This window comes from Pseudonaja textilis, chromosome 2 (assembly GCF_049901715.1).
Source record: "Pseudonaja textilis isolate UNSWEBS1 chromosome 2, rPseTex1.2, whole genome shotgun sequence".
NCBI classification, from domain to species: Eukaryota; Metazoa; Chordata; class Lepidosauria; order Squamata; family Elapidae; genus Pseudonaja; species Pseudonaja textilis.
In genome coordinates, this window is record NC_141991.1 from 52,145,496 (window position 1) to 52,164,876 (window position 19,381).

Below are 19,381 nucleotides of genomic sequence, written 5' to 3' on the forward strand. Positions count from 1 at the left end.
TGTTCTGGAACAATCATCCCCCAAAATATCTGGGTAAAGCTTTTATACCGATAGGTTGCTTTCAGTAGAACAAAAGAACTTTGCTGCTGGAGTTAAAGTAGCAACTCTGCCATCTCCTTCCATCACACAAGGAGTGCAGAAAACACAAAAAGTTATGTTATTTTAGGTCCTGACCAAAAAAATGGAATTTAAACTAGAACAATGAAATCTGAAGTTATCTTGTCTACATTCTGCATACAAGTAATGCTGGACCAACAAAGATCAGCCTATAACTGGAAGCCACATTCCTGTAAAATGCTGGGCAAGACTCAGTAATCAATCATATATTTAAAAGTGACAAAATATACTAAGAAATCCCTTCACTGAGGAAGAAGATACTAGCAAGCCATTTCTAAAGATGTTGCAAGAAAATGGTAGGACTTAACCAAGACTGGTGCAGACTGTTGACTAAACAGATTATAACAAAAGGAACGTGTTGTTGGCAAGACAATCTTTTCCAGTCCCTGCCCAATTCAGATGATTTTTTCTTCAAAGAATAGCCTCATGAAGAAGCACCGTTTGTACAATACGCTTGCCCTTGAACGCTAGAATTTCCTGAATTTTCCGGTCACACTTTGGGGATTCAGTACCACATGAATTCAAGCTTAGGATATTGAAAACAAGATGCTAACTTGCAAATGCAGCCTTTTGGTTAAAATGGAAAACCTCTGCTTGCTGATATATTTCTGGACTCTTATAAAAGGCAGAAATGGTTGAATTAAATAAACAAATATTCCAGGTGAAGGGATTTTTATCTAATAATCTAATTGACCCATCATAATATAGACAAATATTTGTTTAATATAGTATTTTTGTTAAATAGAGATGGGAAAGTTTACAATTATTTGTAGATCTGTTACATAAAGAAGAGGAGAATTTAATCTGTTTTCCACCCAACATCCCACCTGGGTGGATTCCATATGTTTAAAGTTAAATTTATTTGATACCTAGGTCATTTTTTTCTTTTTTGGATGTATGGATTTTTTTTTTCTGCTTTGTATTTCATTTTTGTTGATAAAACAAATATGTAATCAAAAAAAGAAATAGTTGAAATCTGGATGCAAAAGCAGCTGCTGAAATTTACCTTAGGAGTTTTCTGAATGGCTTTTGTTGGACTCTCAACTTTTCCCTTCAAGGTTTACCTTCAACCTACTTATTTTCAATTCCCATGAATGGAGGTCTCATAAATTTTATGTAAGATATTGGAACCTCCTCAGATCTTGAATTAAATCCAGGCAGGTGGGCCTGACATGCGTAAGTGAGAAATTAACTAAATATCTGTTAAGATGTTAAAGGACATGTGAACAAACTCCACAGGTACGCTCAGAAAAGATCAGAAAACAATGTTAATTAAATACATGGGGTGGAATTAAATCAAACTTCTTAATATTTTGGTTTCAGGCGAGTTTAAGAACAAATAAAAAATAAGAGTGTTATACATTCACATGATAAATCTCATCATAGGCTAAGAAAATCCAGTAAGCCAGAACAGCTGCTGGCTCTGAAGCTACAACTTGCAGACCACATTATTAAAAGGGATGTTTTAAATATTTAGATCAGTTTTGATCAAAATGATTGAAAGGAAGAAGATTAAAGTGTTTTCCAAAGGCCTTGGGCAGGGGCAGGGCACAACAAATGTCATCTAATGTAATCTTCAGGTGTGCTTGTTTTGATTTAGTAGAGCTCCATCTTTTCAGGTCCTACCACATCTGAGTATAAAAAAGGGATTATGCTGAATCAGATAAAAAGGCTGATTCCAGGTCCACATTCTGCCTCTTCATGACAATATCCATTTTGCTCTCAGAATTCAAGGCCTAAGCCTAAAGCTTCAGTAGATTTGACCCCAAATTGGATTTTCCCATGTATTTAACAAGGAAAGGAAAATAAAGGCAGGATCAAAAAGTTAGCACCCTGCTGAAAATACCAATGTCCTATGAATCCATTATTAATGTCCATTTTACTCACTGAATTAATGAAGATCTAACACTAACCCTAAGTGGATTTCCTCACAATGAGATTGTCCATGTATTTTACCAGGAAAGGTAGCTAAGACAGTCCTGAACCATCAGAGCCCTAGTAAACATACCGATTGGCTATGAATTTGATGGTGATAGCCATTTTGTTCTCTGAATACATGGAGACCCAATCCTATCCATAAGTAGATTTTCCCTCCAATAGAATTTGTCTATGTATTTTATCAGGAACATAGTTAAGCAGGCTCGAAAGGTCATCCTCCTCCTACACATACCAATGCCCTATGAATCACTTGGCAATGTCCATTTTGCTCCCTGAATTCATGGAGACCTAGCCCTAACCCGGTTTTTCACCCAATGGGACTTTCCCAGTTATTTTAACGGGAAATAGATATAAGGCAGTCTTGAAAAGTCATCTCCCTCCTAAACATTCCTCTGAGCTATGAATCCATTTTGCTCCATGAATTCATGGAGACCTAAGCCTAACCCTAAGTGGGATTTCCTACCAATGAGATTTTCCCAAATATTCCACCAGGAAATGTATATAAGGAAATATTCAAGTCACTGCCCTCCTAAGAATACCTCTGAGGAAACTTTCCTGGGAAGTCTGCAAGTAGGACATCAAAGCAATATTATGCTCAGCCTTTTTCCCCCCAGAGGAAATGGAGTCGATACCCTATTTTAAGCAATCAACAGGTCAAATTTATAGTGTAATCTTTGGCAAAGTAGTTATATTCCTTTAAAATTGCCATATTTATTAACATCTGATGAAGCAAACTCTTTGCTGAACTTTGTACTAGGTCAGGAGTGTCAACCTCCTGTTGTCATGGCGTCATCTCGAGACTTATGGGGACTTTGCCCCCCCTTCGCTAAACCGGGCAGGGGCGGGGTCAGTATGTGACTCATCTGGCCCGCGGGCCGTGAGTTTGACACCCCTGTACTAGATGAAGAAGACATTCCTTTTATTTGTCTTGACATCTCCCACTATTTACTTTCATTGAGTGTCTCTGGATTTTACTGTTTTCAAATAAGACAAAACTTAATTTTTTCCACGCCAGGCATAATTTGATGTAACCGGTGGAACAGCTTGCCTTCAGAAGTTGTGGGTGCTTCATCACTGGAAGTTTTTAAGAAGCAACTGGACAGTCACTTGTAGGGTCTCCTGCTTGAGCAGGGGGGTGGACTAGAAGACCTCCAAGGTCCCTTCCAGCTCTATTCTGATGGATTGATCATTTCATTTTTTTAATTTAAGAATGCCAGATGTTGATTTTTCACAAGGGCTGCACCATCAACAAACCATCAAATGTTTGTTTCAGCCTGGCTAACATATGGCTGATACGGCTTGTTCATACTTAGCCAGTGTGATTACTTTATGATCATGTCATGTGATTGGATTCAGTAAATAATGATTTGGTTAAGCAAAGCCATTGGTTCAGAAGCATTTTGGGATTGGCAGCTGCAATCACCCTAGCTGGTGCTTTACTTCATAGTGGAGAGCTCAGTGCTGCAAGCATGTTGCGTAAATGAGGATCCAAATTGTTGGGAGCAATAATGCAATATGCTGACTCTGTAAACTGCTTAGAGGGGTGTGTGAAGCACTATAAACTGTATATAAGTCTAAGTGCTATTGCTGTTACATCTGAATGTTTAAATGCTTTATGTTTAATGTCTAAATGTTTAAAGGTTCTACTAACAACTTCTTTCCAATTAGATATAAATTAAGATTTCATTGATTTTTAGAGTTCCCCTCCCTCCCTCCTCCGCCATATCGCCAGCCTCTAAAAGCAAACGTGCCGCTTTTTTAGCATCTGCAGAATTTTAGCTTAAATGTCATCTAAAGGTTCAAGAACGGACAATTCATGGGTATCCTGCAGTAAACGCGATTCCTCGTCCCCACGTCTCTACAGAGGATTATACTAGGGACGGCCTCTAGGGGTCACTATTCAAACGGACGGCGCTTTGACACAACCGCACTTGCACTGAGGATAACAACAGCGCCGGCTGCCAGATTGATTCTTCCTGTACAAAACAAAAATTCCTTAAAGAGGACGGCGCTTTGCCAATCCCTCTGTGCTTGCCTCCCGGTGCACTGTGGGAATCGTAGTCTTCAGAGGCTCCGGCTGGGCTTGACTCAAAGGAGCCAAGACTACAAGTCCCGTAATGCTGCGGGTTAATCGGTTGGCCGTTCCTTTTGAATGATTTCACTGCGGTTTACATTCCCAGGGAGTTTCGCAGCCGCAGTCAGAGACCGGGGAGGTGGGGTTGGGGGGCAGGAATCATGGTGTAAGCGCCGGGCGATCGAAGAGCCAAAGGAGCCTTCCCGGTTCATGGCACGCCGGGCAAGTGGCGCTGGAGAGGAGAGGACCATGGTGGCCGAGGGACTGGCGGGGTTCTGAAGGTGCTGAAGGGGGCGGAGGGTGCTGCGGCGTCCATCCTTCTGCTTGCTTTCCCTGCCGCATTTCCTTCCTTTTTTGCCGGTCTGTGGAAACCCCCCTCTCGGCCGCCTCCGCCTGCTGCAAAGATGTCTCTCGCCATGGAAGAGGAAGAATACGCCAAGCTGGTGATGGAGTCGGAGCCCGAGTGCCTGCGCGCCGAGATCAAGCGGCTCTTCCAGGAGCTGGGCGAAACCACCCGGGAGAAGATCCAGGCTGCCGAGTATGGGCTGGTCGTCTTGGAGGAGAAGCAGCAGCTCAAGCAGCAATACGAGGAGCTGGAGCTGGAGTACGAAACCATCCGCACCGAGATGGAGCAGCTGAAGGAGGTGAGGGCGCCCCTTGGGCACGGACTGCGCCAGCAGCTGGGCTCCCGTCTGCGGAGCGCGGGGGCGGCAGGAGCGGCTCCTTCTGCAGTAGGGACGGCAGGCATAGGAAGGGCCGATTGGGGAGCGGGAGTGCGGTGGGGTGGGAGGACGGGACGGACAGGCAGGAAGCCTGAGCCGGGCGCTTGGAGGATTTCGCCAGCCGAGCTTGGCCGATCGCACGCTTGGTTGGGGGCGGCCAGACTTTTGCCTTCGCGCAGGGATTTCTTGAGTTTGACCCTTTGCAGGGGAGGCCGTGAGGAATGGGGGCTGTGAACAGATGAGTTTGAGTGTCTGGAAAGCGGGGTGGGTTCATAAGTGAGGTTTGCAAATCCTCCCCCCTGCTTAGGATGTCCCTTAGATAGCCCTCACCGGAAAGCAGCTGCTGGCTTGGTTTTCGTTTGGTATATCCGGCAGGCAGACCCCAGGCATATCCACACATCCCCCTCCCCCATCCCTCCATGCAGTGTCACAGGAGCCACTAGGAGCTGGATTCTTGATCTTCCTCCAGCTCCTTTGCTCTGGCGTCATGCTGTGTAGTCCCCTTAAAGGGGCAGCTGAGCGTTCCCCTTCATGTCCCCTTCCCTTGGACATCTGCAGAATCTACTTGCAGAACTGGGAAATGGGCTGCTTGAAGGATCCTGAGCTTTAGTGATCATCTGCCCACCAGCAAAGGGCCTTCTCTTTCTTCCCTCTGCTGTAGAGTGCTCAGGCCTGTTGGCATTTCCGTTGCTATTTAAGGAGCACAAACCCCCACAGGATTTCTTTCTCAACCTGGCTCTCTAGAATTGCCAGAGGTTTATGTGCTTTTCTGTTTGTTTTGATGTTTGACATGTTGATGTTTGACATGGGGAACCTAGATTTTCTGGCCTGCATTTCCCACCTCTTAAGTGCACACACACACACACACACACACACACACACACACACACACACATGAAATTATCTATTTCGAAACAGATCATTTTTAAGGGTTCATTAGAGGAATGTTCTCTGTTCAGAATTGATACTTGTTTGGATAGTGAAAAAACTCATTGATCTGAAAATTATTCCCCTTTTAGAAATTGTACTGTCTTGATGGTTCATATCTTGATTTCAATACATACAGTTGGAATATTCAGCATTGTGCAAGGGTATTCCCAAAGAATTTGATTTTTGTTAAAACCTTAAAGGTTTGCATTCACATGTGCAAAATATCCTTTGGTTTCACTATTTGTTCAATGGTGAAAATCCTTTTTCAGTTTTCCTGAATTCTTCTATATTTTCATAACCCTACAGAAGTGATAAAACAGAAACTTACACTTGTCATTCTTTGTTTAGGTAATTTTCTATATATTTGATTTAATTCTGGTTTTCTGGATTTTCTATCCTAGAGCATCAGTTTTGACTTTGGGCGCCCAACATGTAGTTTTCCCCACACACCTTTTGGGGACAATATAGGGGAAAGAATAAAAATGTCTTTGTGTGGTTCTGCCTAGTCCAGCCCCCAGATAGGTAGGAGAAGGAAAAGAGCTGTAACAGAAGGCAGTGAGTGTGTAACGTAGCAGGTTTCATAAATGCTGGCTCCTTCCCTTATATATCAGTTGTAGTGAATTATGGATTAGAAATGAGAGCTTTGTTGTGGCTTGAAAAATGGTAATGATCACAAATGCTTAGAGGGAACATTTGGAGGGAGGTGAAGAGCAATCTTACCGCTATTGTTGCAGAACAACTAATAATTTGCCAGCAACAGGAGCATTACCATAGGCCCAAATTAAAAGGGAACAGTAAAAGTTAATGTAATTAAATAGCAGAAAAATCTCTGTACTGGCACAGTTTAATAATGACTTCTTTTTTTAGAATAAATTATTTAATATTACTCACTTTTAAACAATTTTTAAGCAGGACACGATTAACCAAAGCAAAGTAGGTTTTTTTTTCAGTCCTTATTAAATATATGTGTGCATTGGTATGTCCAACAGAAATACTGTTGTGAAGTAATGGGAAAAATTCCTGGAGGGCATATGGTTACCAGTACAGTATCACTAATGGCTTTCTCTTCCTCCCCCTCATGTCTATGCCATGTTTTAACATCTACACTGTCAGCAGAAGTGCAAATGTGTGGCCTTTCTGAGAAGGAGGTAGGTAGGACTCTTACCAGAGGGTGAGGATTTAATTTCCCTCCCAGAACTCGTAGCCCCTTCCTGTAACATCTATCAGAATTGAAATATGTCATGAGGGGTCGAGGGAAACAGTGTAAGCAGACATGCAATAGGATTTGAGTTGGGTATGAGTGAGCCCAGGTGGAAAACCAGAGAGTCCTTCCTCAGAGAACAGACTCTAATAGATTCTTAAGTGCATGGTGAAGGGCCTCAAGGTATAATTGCTGGTAATTTCTTTTTGAGGCTGTAATATCATGATGGACCAGGGAATTAATAAATATTGCCGCTGTTATTGCTACAGAGACCCATCTCCGTTTAGGACGGGCCCAGAAATCCCCTTGGTTTTCTGAGCTGCTCTAAGCAAGGAAGCCAAACTGTAAACTGCTAAAGTGCAAGTAGTGCAAATCTCATTAATCCTATGACTGAGCATAGGTCAAAAGGCCCAGTTGTGCCTGGTGTATTGTAGATTATCAATGGAGCATCAGATCAAATCATTTACCACAGCGAGAAGACCAGAGAACAGTGAGATAACACCCACAAAATGAAATTCTGTACTCAAGAAGTAAACTATGTTTCACAAGAAGTGAAACAAATAGCAAAGAACAAAAATAATATAATACAAGAGAAAGAGTGTCATAATAACATGACGTATAAGTAAATAGATAAGGTGTATAATAGTTTAGCTATGAGTAAAGTGAATAGATCAAATAGAGGCATCAAACAAGGCACAATCTGAGAGCATTAATTGGATTCTTATCCGACAAGACAAATAACAAATAGAAGTTGCGCTCTTTGCCTGGAAATTTCCTCAGGGTGGGGAAGGTCATTCAAGAATAAATTCCTATAAAGGGAGTAACAAAGGAGCATATGATAATGAAAGAGGGCATCTTCACTGCCTGGTTTTCTCAGTGATCTACCTAGCTGGACTTCTAGATGTTTGTCCATTGTAACTTGAATTTAGTAAGGAAGGTCTTATTAGTTGGATTTAGACAATAGTTAATAAAAATTTAGATGCCTTAAAGAAGGTGACAGTTTGGTCTACTCTGAACAATCCTTTCTTAGAGCCTGAGATTCTGGACAACTACTTTCCAATGGTAAAATGGGGCATAACTCACTTAACAAAGGTCTCATTTAACAACATAACAACATTGGGTTCAATTGTAGTCGTAAGTCAAAGACTACCTGTACTGGAGAAGATGATAGCCATCTAATTGCAAGCACATTTGGAATAAATTAGTTACCTAGTTTCATTTCACTGTAATGTCATGTCTGAATGTAGCATAGAATCAGCCTTGCTGGCCCGTTTGAGATCTCAGGTGTTTTAGTTTTTCTGAGATTTATTGTCAAGCATTGACACTACTGATCATAGCATGTTGCTAGAACAGCTTGTTCATTTGAGTATTGAAAGATCAATGAAATTGTTTCATTCATACCTGCAAGACTGATATCATTAATATATTGACACTGTCCAACACTTCCTGGAAAGTAATGATAGACTGAAGACCAAGAAATTGAAGTGAACTCCATAAAAGTTGCTGCAATATTCAGATGAATGTTTCTCAAGGCTGGGATTTAGGAAACTCACTTATATTGGATAAGGAACGTTTCCTCTGAAACAACAGCTGTGAACAGTAGTTTGGAATTCTAATTAGTTCCCAGAAACATAGGTTATTCCAGCAGCAAGAAACTTTAGCAAGTGTGACAAGTAGGATTTCAGCTGAATGGATGCCCTTCCTAATCTCTTGGTTGCATTCTTTATGTGGAGTCACCTTGAAGACTTCAGAAGCAGCAACCATTGTAGCATAATACTCAGCTTTTTTAAAATAAATTAACTAAAAAGAACCATATAACAAGGTTTGCTTCTGAGCTGCCAGAACCAGTTTAAGGTATTTTGTTTATAGAGCCCTAAGCAGCGTAGGATACATTCTTTGCTTAAAATTGTGTTTCTCTCAATACCATCTAGCCCAGGGGTATGAAACTCACATCATGGCAGAGTCACATGACATATCAGGACTGCCCCCCCCTTTGCTAAGCTGGGCATCGGCTTGGCCAGCACATGACGCATCTGGCCCATGGGCCGCGAGCTTGACAGCCTTGATCTAGCCTTTGCTTCAATATCAGCTGGGAAGATTAAATTCAAAGCATAGTGTGACTAGGCAAAGCATCTTAATGGCAACTTCCCAGTTACAAAATTTTCTTCTAAAGTGTGCTTGGCTGATCTCCTTGCCTGAATTGTGACGGGTATAGTGTTCACCAGCAATTTGTATGATAATAGGGTCAACCTGTATTTTAGATTTCCAGTAATTTTGCTTTTCTATTCCTTTTTAAATAAACATTTTAAATGTTCTGTGTAACATGTAAACATTTTGCTGTTTTTTGATTGTAAGATGATTTAAGACAGCTTTTATTGTGTTGTCCTCTTATAAATCTCTTTAGGTGGGATAAAACCTAAATGAAATCTATATTTTTCTTAGTTTATATAAGTAACAGAATTCTGTTTGTGTAGAATTTTAAGTTGATATTCATTGAAAGGAGTGGATTAAGGCTAGGCTATGGAAAATTATAGTTTTGGGACTTTTATGAAGTTGTGGAGTCTTTGCCTAATCATTAACAGATGTATGCTGAGCAATCAGCAGAAAAAAAAATGGATTTATGATGTGGTAGCTTTTTAAAAAAACAGACTTTTGTAAGCTTGCTTGGAACATTTTCAGTCCTCAGTGCATGTTTAGTTAGGAGTAGTTCATCTGATTTTATTTATATAGTATATGCAATGTAAAAGACATCTTGAAACCATGTGAGATGCGGCTTGTAACTTTTTGCTATATTTTCAGTTTGTACTAGAAGAATGTGAACATTATAAGCTGATATTCTACAACTAGAGTTATTTAGGTCATGGTGCAAAATGTTTTATTTATAGTTTTATTATTTGAGTTGTCTTGGAATTGGTGTTTAGATTCTTCATAACATACTGTTACATGATACAAAGAACAAATAATAATTCACTAGGTCTCATGAGGTTATATGGTAAGAGTTGAGCTCTGTATATAGTAATGAATTGAATTCAAAATGGATATATATGGAATTAGATATTTTTGTAGGGTCTGTCCACAATGAAATTTAAATTGGAATAGGGCAGTAAATAACAAATTTGCATCTTCAGCAGATATAGCTAATCTTGAAGAAGTGAAGTTTTCAACTTACTTTAATGTTGAAATGAGGGCATTAAAACGAATTCTTCAAACTTGGACATAACTGATAACATTTTCTTGATTGTTCAGTACATTACAATGAAAAACAGACAACAACAACATTTTCAATTTGCTTTTATCCATATCCTATTCTATAACATGGTTTCCCCAGTTTGATGTTCCTTGGATGTATGGACTTTTGTATGAACTAATCTAAGTAGGTTTTCCCAGTTGTTTATCAGAAGATTTTGGCCAGAAATTTTAGATTAGGAATGAAATATCACATGTTAATGTTGCATATAAATGTTGAACATTAATGCAGCCAACAAGATATACATAAACACAAATGAACATGTCACATTATTAATACTATACTGATTAAAAACTATAGCAAAACTTATGTCAATGTTTTATCCTCTCCACAGGATTATATTTATGTTCCCTTATTATAAATAGTCACAGACAAAAATAACCATAAATTGGCATGACTCATCCAGTCAGGGTCCCTTAATTGGGTGAAATGAACTCTGTCAGAGACTGAACATTAGCCTATCCAAAATGTGTGATAGCCTGGACTAAGAGAGAGACTGACTGGCCAGTGTGAGTTTCCATGGTGAAGGTAGACTCCACATTCCTGGGTTTCCACTCCTAATCCAACACCTTGCTATGGCAGTGACTATGATCCATTTTAGATGTGACAATAAGTGTGCTTAGCATTGTACATCCACAAGAAAAAGTGATTCTTGTTTCAAATGAACCAGAGTTGTGGACCAAAGAGGTTACTAGAAGCTTAAGCTTCCCAATTGGGTAATTATGGATTTTACTGGAAGAAAAAAAAACCAGGTGCACAAGAATATTTTAAAAATTATAAAGTAAATTCTAGAAGTTAGCAAAATTAATTAACAAAAAATAAAAAGTGCTATTGAAAACTATATATGATCATCCTTTGAAGTATAGAAGATAGCCTCATGGCCATATTTAATAAAATTCAAATAGAATTAAAATTTGAAACCCAATACAATCAGTGATTGGAATGGGCATGGAAAAACATGAAAGGTCAAAATTAGCACCTAGCCCAACTAAAGCATTTTTGGATCTAAGCTTTCACCTCAATGAAAAACTGCAGGTGCAACATTATCTCCATAAGTAAATCCATAAATGTAAAAGGCAGAAAAGAAACTGATAATATTGGATAAAAAGGGGAACTGTGGCTGTTAACATAGACAGTAGATATTAAGTTGGACTGAGAACCATATTCCAAGCAGCCTCACAGAATTGCAATTTGACTTGCAACATGGTCACCAAAAAATTGGGTGCATATAATTTAAAAAAGAGATTCATACATTTCATAGTTCCCAACTCGCATAGTCAAAAGGCCGCACTACCTGGTTAGGTGTATGTTTGAAACATTCCCCAATTTGAAGAGATTACTCTCTTCCCATAAGTGATCACCAGGTTCCTAAATCAAAGGTACTCCAGTGCAGGAGTACAGCGGCAATGTGACTTGTTACTGACCTTCCTGCTCCAGCTCACTTAATGTCTGATGTACTGAAGTGTTGTGCTATTTTCTTAATAGCTTTTTCCTTGTTTCAGTTGGTGAAAGATTGCTTCCAACAGAATGAATTAGAAAGAACTGTAGGAACCCAGCTATTATATGCTACTACATGTCAGTAGTTCTGTTTAGAGCAGGCTTCCATGGCTGGGGAGAGTTGGAATTAAAGTCCAGATTGACTGGAGACATGATGCGTTGGGAGGCTGGATTGACAAAGGAGAGCAATGTATTGATTGTATAAACATGTTCTTTGTTCTATTGCTCTAGTCTAGGCAAGCAGATTAAAAGTAAAATAGTTCTTATCAATTTTTCTACTGATATATTTGTAGTATTTGCATTATTAGTATTTGAAATCATCAACACCTATGGCTCTCTCTTGGTTCTCCTTCTGCTTTCTCTTCACTTTAATTTTGGGATTATTTGCTTAGTTAGTAGTGGAAGTTGAATCTCTGAAACAAAATTCTTTTCAAAGGCTTATCAGGCAACGCTGAGAAAATGTGTAATTTATTTTCTCTAATAACAACATAGCTGCAGCTTACATGGTTATCAGATTTGCCTTCTTTAACATTGTTTCTTGTCAATGTTCTTAGCTGAAGCAGACAGACAAATATTCCATGTCTGTTTTACCATTATGTTGGTATAGCAGTTAGCCACTAAAACAATGATAACTGAATGACACCCAGATCTGCCAATGTCTCCTTTGCAGGGAATGAGCATTTGATATATCTTGGTGAATGTGCAACAAGAACACAATACAACAACCAAAATATTCCAATATAAACATCTTCGTGTTCAGAATCATGTGTAGATCTCCTATCACTGCAGTTATGGTGTCCTAATATCCTTGTGGCCTATTTCCTTTTCTGTCCTTTGGACAGCCTAATTTTCTTTCCAGACTCTGATTTGTGAGAACATATTTGGTGCCTCCTCAATGAATCTGAGTATTCAAATAATTATTTTTATAGAGAAACTCTAAAGATAATTCTTCTGAAGGTATCTGAGAGTTTGTTAGCATTCTATATTTCTCTGCAATTACAGGAAGCTTTAATCTTTACATTGAAAAAAAAAAATTAATTTCCCTCTCATGTGTGCAAAGTTCCCTGCCTCTTAGGTAGTACAGTATGCTTTTTTCTTCCTTGTAAGGGTTCATTGTTCCCTTGGAAATCATCTAGTTCAATTACTTGCCCAAGTAGGAATCTGCGATAGCATCCGGTTGTGGAATCTCTACAGGTGGGGGAGGAATGAAGACGCAGGCAAGCTTTTAAGGCAAGCTGTCCTTGTGGGGACAGGAAGCAAAGAGGACCTGACCTCTCCCCTCAACTCCTTAAGGCCTTATCTAGCTGTTCCCAAGAGAATGGAGTTAGTCTGGTGAGGTTCTTGTAAATAGACTAGCAGCAATAAAGAAGTAACTCTGTTCATTCTAGGCTGCCATTTTGGTTCCTTCTGCCTGACACCTTTAGCAAATAAGAGTTCCCATCCTCCCAAGAAAATCTATGTTATTGTGAATAGCTCTTACTATTTAGAAGTGTATTTTGATGTCTAACCAAAACCTACTTCCTTGTAATTTAAACTGATTGAAACAACTCTAACAATTTAAACCCATCTTCTTAATTATAGAGTCTTTAAGATACAAGGAGACAACTAAAGTTTCCCTGTGGTATTTTCCCCCCTCCAGGCTGAACACATCATGAATCTTCAGTGTTTGTCCTGAATTCTTCCTTTTAGATCTTTTATTATCTTGATTGCTTTGCTTTGGGCGTGTTCTAATCTATCCATGTCTGTCCTTCCACATTTTAGGAAGGGCCATGAAGCATGATTCAATAATTGAGGTGTTATCTGATTTAGATAGCTTCAAAGCTGTCCTCCATAGTTTCTGGAATTCTTTGCCTATCCTAATCAGTCATTAGTGAAAATGAAACATTTGGATGACATAGAAAGTATTTTAGAATGGGCTTGGAAATGATAAGTTTGTGTCTATGGACACAAAGTGTGATCACTTAAAAGCTGATTACCAACTTCTGTGCCATGTCTTGTGGTTTGGATAGGTTGTGAAATGTTACGTCCGCCGAAGACCTGTAACAAAACCTTTCAGAACATGCCTGTCACAGAATAGCAGCAATCTCGTTTTCTGATACCGAAGTGAGAGATGTGTTTCCTGAAAGGATAAAATAATTCTTTTGTATCATTTATTTTTCTGCTCTGCACTGGAGTTTGGGATCTTCTTTCTGAAATTTTATGAAGCACATTTTCTACAACTCGGATGACATTCTGTTCTTTAATATAGTTGGTCAGCATCTCCTTTTGCCCCTGAATCCTCACTCTGCTTTTGATGCAGTTGATAGAATTGAGCTCAGAAGATGTGGAGGATATTAGCAGAAAGGCTGTTGTAGAAATATCATTGGGAAAGGAGCATTCTTATTATTATTGTAGTGGCCGTCTTATCTCTAGAGCAGGGGTCCCTAACCCCTGGTCCATGGACAGGCACGGATCCCAGCATGCCAGAAACTGGGCTGTGCAAACAAGCGAAGCCCCTTCCACAGGATGCAGGCAACACACGAAACCATGTCCCCTCCAGTCTCTAGAAAAAGCTCTCTCAAAAGGTTGAGGACCACTGCTCTGGAGTGTTGTATCTGGTACTCTTTCTCTTCTTCTCCCCTCCAAACCCCCATCTTTAACATTCTGTCATCCTAAAAGCCAATGAACTTACAGAAGACCTTGAATGGCTATCAAGAGTTGGGTTTTTTTTTCTTTTTAATCTATCCAAGTACCTAAAAAAGTCTCCCAGATATTTGAAACATTTTAAACGGAAGAATTTGGGCTATCAAGAATAGGCAAACTGGCTACACAAGTTCACCATTGGCAAGAATAATGATATAGTATAATCCTTTATGTTTGTGTTGTTACTTGGTCTGGACAAAGAAAGTATAGATATCAAGAAGAAAAGGAGAATGTTTCTGTGTGCGGGAATTGTAGTCAGCAGTGGCAAAGGAAATTGAGACCAATCTAAATGACAATAGCCGTTGTTTTCTTATTTCATCTTTCCCTTTCTTAATTTTGTCCCGCTTCTTATTTTTGATCTGGGGAGGAAATATGGGTGTTCAGGAAAGTAGTCTTTGGAAAGATATGCGTATCTTCTGTCCGTAGTGCTGTTAAAGATAGCAGTACTATTATAAACCAGGGATAGTTGAGGTTTTGCAAAGTCAACTTTAATTTGAAGACAGTGGTGGTTTGCAGAAGCTAATTACTTTTTGGCATTAGCGGGTGGGATGGATCGGGCCTTAAAATCTCTACTTCAAAAGAGGTTATCAGTTTTGCATGGTTCTTTGATGTGTATTGCGATGTCAGAACAGCTCTCCGCAAACTTCAAATGAGACTATGTGCTACTCCTTTTAGATTGGCTCAGAGGCAAATGGGTGCAATTTTTATGATTAAATTGTTTAGATCATACTGAATTGGTGATACTCTGGATTGATTTTTTTTAAATAATGTGCAAAATAAATTATAGTACTGGGCCCCAGATTCGGAAAGTGTTAATGTTTAATGTTTCAAGTATTGTAAACTCTATTTGTTTAAATCATATTTATAATTGATCTTTTCTACCTACATGAATTATATCAACTTTTAGGAAAAATTTCCTTGCTTACTATTAATTATTTAAATTAACTTTAATTGATTCAAAACTATCAGTTCATATAGCAGGAATCTTTCTTGGACTGGACTTTATTTGAATCTGCTTTAAAAAATAATAAAGACACAAGTCTCTGACTAAATGGCAGCTCTGGGAACTGGAGTTCCAAAAAGATGAAGAAACTACTTCAATTGAAATCATTTACAGAAATTCTAGTTTGGGTTATCTCCAGTGTTAGATAAGAGAAAGAAGGGATCTGGAGAAAATAGTAATATCCAATCTTGGATTACTGTTCAAAAGCTTCATTTGCCAAAGATCATCTTTGCGGTTTAGGTGTTAGGACAATGTTTTGTTCTATGTGCTTCTCAATCGAGCTGCTCCGAGCATCCAGAGAGTGGGAGGTGCTCTAGTCTTCACCAATTGCAGGCTGAGCTATAATTTGAGGAACGCTCCTCCCACCACGTGGCTTCTCCATGCATTCCCCAGTTTTTAGCTCAATCTCACAAGAGACAGGCAGCTATAGATCATTCTCCTTGGTCGTTTCAGGATTTCTGTTTCACTTTCAGGTTTGATCGTTTCGTTTTTGGCTTCTTTCCTTGATCCCTGCGCTTTTGAGTTTTAGTTGTGTGTAAAGGAGCGAAGTTTCGCCCCTCAGGGGGGAAATAGAGGGGTTTTAGAGTCTTTGCTCCCCCCCCTTCCCTCTTTCCTGTCTTTTCAAGCCATTCCTGCTTTTAAGCAGAGGCTTGCTATCGTGCTCTCCTAGTGCGCGTTGTGTCTTCCCCCCACAAATGCCTTTTCCTAGCCCTCATTTGTCCAGCTCAATCTTTTTAGCTGACTGCCTTTTTCTTAGGGCTATTCCGTCTCTGAGCCCTGCTTCCAGCCCGGTAGCCATGTTTAGGTGTGCCTCGTGGCGGGCGCCATTTTGCCCAGGCTCAAATTGCTGCGAAGTTGATAGAGCCCCATAACAGGCCTTACAGGCCTGTGGGAGCTTTTATTTCAGAAGGGGTGTTGTGGCTTTGTGCCCTGTTGCCCCATTTTAATTGTTGGCATTCCGCAGCCTGCTCAGAGGCGAAGACAGGCACCTACTTTCCAGGTTGTTGGGAGGCAGCCTCAGAGGCCTTTACAATTTCTTTCCTGGTATATTTTTTCGTGTTTTAAGTTTGGCCTCAGTGTTCATTTGGTTAAATTTGGTTGTTTAGAGATAGTTTTCTCATCTTAATTTTTCCCTATTTAAAAAAACAAAAAAACCCAAAACCAAACCATTTATATTTTATTAATAATTTAGTTCCTTTTTTTGGTCATTTGGTGCAGTTTTTTATTGTATACCCTTAGAGGTGTTTTTTTCCTTTTTCCAAAATAAATAAATAAATAAATAAAAAATAAAAAATCATAAATATCTAAAAATCTAAAAAATTTTCCAAAAGGGGGACGTGGCTCAACTGTAGGATACCCGGCTCCCATTGTGGACTACATTCCTAGGCGTGCCAATCGCCTTCATATTCAATATACCTTGTTTCTACCTTTTGGTTATAATGGCAGAGGAAAATCCCAGAGGGCCTTCCCTAAAGGCTAAGTCTAAAACTCACCATCTGCGCAAAAGGGCCAAGGAACCTACCACAGCCTCTGAAAGGGACGCCCTGAGGCGCCACAGAGCTCTGGAAAAGGAGTTTGATAGGCGCTCCAGGGACTCTCATTCTGTAATTCCAGCTTCTATTCCCTCTATCTCTAACCAACCTCCCCCTTTGCCAGAACAACCTTCTCTCTCCAGGCACAACACACCTGTCCAGAGCCCCTGGGCCACTCGAACTCCACAGGCGACCTTCACCCCAACCACTGCTGGCCTACGCTCAGAAGACCCTTCAACTAGCATCATCCCTGATAGCGTTAAGGAATGGATGCAGCTTGCCATCCGCCAGGGGATTGCAGAAGGTATGCAACAGTTGTCCAAGACAGCCTCTCAAGCAATGGCACCCGAGATTGATTCTGCCTCCGGAGAACCTCTACCCAGACTGGTGACTCTCCACAGACAGGTACCTTCCCAAGGGGACCCTCCTTTCACAGAAGGGGAGGAAGAGGAGGACGAGGAAGAGGAAATGGCCTTTGCACCCTACGGGGCAGAGGAAGGGTCAGAGAGGGGGTCCCTCCATTATTCTGAGCCCTTTTCCGAAGTGGAACAGCTGGAAGGGGACATGTTGGAGGATGAGGGCATCTCCCCCGACCAGCCCTCCCTTGTAGGCCTGTTCAAGCCTCATTTATTTAAGTCCTTGCTGTTCAAAGCAAAGAATATCTCAGGCCTAACTCCCCAGCCATCTTCTGATTCCTCGCCAGCAGCCTCTGGGGCTCCAGAGGATGCCATTTTCAGGCATCCAGCAGTGGAGGCCGAAGTTGTGCCAGTCCCTCCAATCTTCTCCGATCTAGTGGCGAAACAGTTAGCCTCTTCCGGTCTCTCTTCCGCCCCCTCAGGGCAGGACAAGAGATTTTTTAATCTCGACGCAGACTTCTCCACTATGCTAGACACCCCCGAGGTGGATGACCCTATTATCAGACTGGCATCCTCGTCTAACCCCACAGACGCTCTGGAAGCCTTAAGGCCGGAGGACAAGAAAGCGGAGATGGCGCTGCGACGGGCGCACCGGTTTGATGCTTGGGCCATTCGGTCTGCCACCACCTCATCCTTTTTTACTAGGTCGTCTATTAGGTGGCTTCGACAGCTGAAGCAGCATGTTCCTCCATCTAATACTAGGGCCCATCAAGATATTGCAAAACTAACAGCAGCAGCTGAGTTTGCGGCCGATGCAAATTTTCACTCGGTGAAGTTCTCCTCTCGGGCCATATCCTCTCATGTTACGGCCCGACGGCTGCTTTGGCTTAGGCATTGGCAGGCCGACATTAAAAACAAGTCAAAACTGGCCTCAGCTCCCATCTCCGGAAATAAATTATTTGGTCCAGCCCTGGAACCATTGTTGATGGAGAGCCGGAACAAAAAGAAATTTCTTCCGGCTCTTTTTCGTAGGCAAGAGTCCAGATCCTTTCAGCCCTTTCGAAGGGGCTCCTTCCGTAACCCCTTTCAAACTCCCTTCTCCCCCCGTTATCAGAGATCTCCAACCTTTCGCCCGGCCTATCGAGACCGGGGCGATTCGGGAGACAGATCCAGGGGGGGGGTAGTTACAGAAGACCCTTCCGGGGTTCGGCAGGTAAGACTCCCCGCCGTCCAAGATAGGTTTTCAGTCCCCTTACCCATTGGTGGTCGCCTTAAATTCTTTGCAAGCCGGTGGGAGGCATCTACGTCTGATGCTTGGGTTAAAGACACGGTCCAATTTGGTTTTTCCCTTCAGTTCCAAGTGCCTCCACCCGAACACTTCATGGTTTCTCCCATTTCCAGGGATCATACCAAGCGCGCTCTCCTAGAGACCGCTATTAAACATCTGTTGGATATTAAGGCCATACAGCCCGTGCTACCTTCTCAATGAGGAGAGGGATTCTATTCCCTCCTCTTTCTAGTCCCTAAGCACTCTGGGGGTTGGAGGCCCATTTTGGATTTAAAAAGGCTCAATCGTTATATTGTTCATCATAAATTCAAAATGCATACCCTTCAGTCCATCCTACAGGGCACCAGGGAAGGAGACTGGCTCACTTCCATTGACCTCTCTGAGGCATATCTTCATATACCCATTCGCCCTTCCTTTTCTAGATATCTGAGATTTTATTACAATGGCTGTCATTATCAATATGTAGCCCTTCCCTTTGGGTTAGCCTCAGCTCCCAGGACCTTCACCAAGGTTTTGGCAGCCTTAGCAGCTCACCTCAGACAACTCCCTGTCCGTATTTACTGCTATCTTGACGACATTCTCATTCTTTCTCCAACCCAAAGCCAAGCTGAGAGGGACACCAGAACCACTCTTTCAGTACTTCAGGATCATGGTTTCCTTGTAAATTGGGAAAAGAGCCAGCTTACCCCTTCACTCGAATGGTTCATTTAGGGGCGGTGATCGATTCAGTTGAGAGAAAGGTTTTCCTCTCCCCGGAAAGGTTTGCTAGCATTCAAAATTCGATTAAGGCCATC

The 19,381-nt window shown here is 41.1% G+C and overlaps 1 protein-coding gene across 3 annotated transcripts in view; it reads left to right on the plus strand.

Annotated features, from left to right (window-relative positions):
• Positions 1–4,134: 4,134 nt before the first annotated feature.
• BICD2 (BICD cargo adaptor 2) overlaps positions 4,135–19,381 on the plus strand; it is a 99,067-nt gene continuing 83,820 nt past the window's right edge. The window contains exon 1 of one of the 3 annotated variants that reach the window (XM_087923882.1): positions 4,135–4,773. In XM_087923882.1, the coding sequence (XP_087780008.1) occupies positions 4,534–4,773 (240 nt within the window). In that variant the 5' untranslated portion in view covers positions 4,135–4,533. The remainder of the gene's footprint in view (positions 4,774–19,381) is intronic. The other 2 variants (XM_026723951.2, XM_026723958.2) reach the window with 2 other exon arrangements.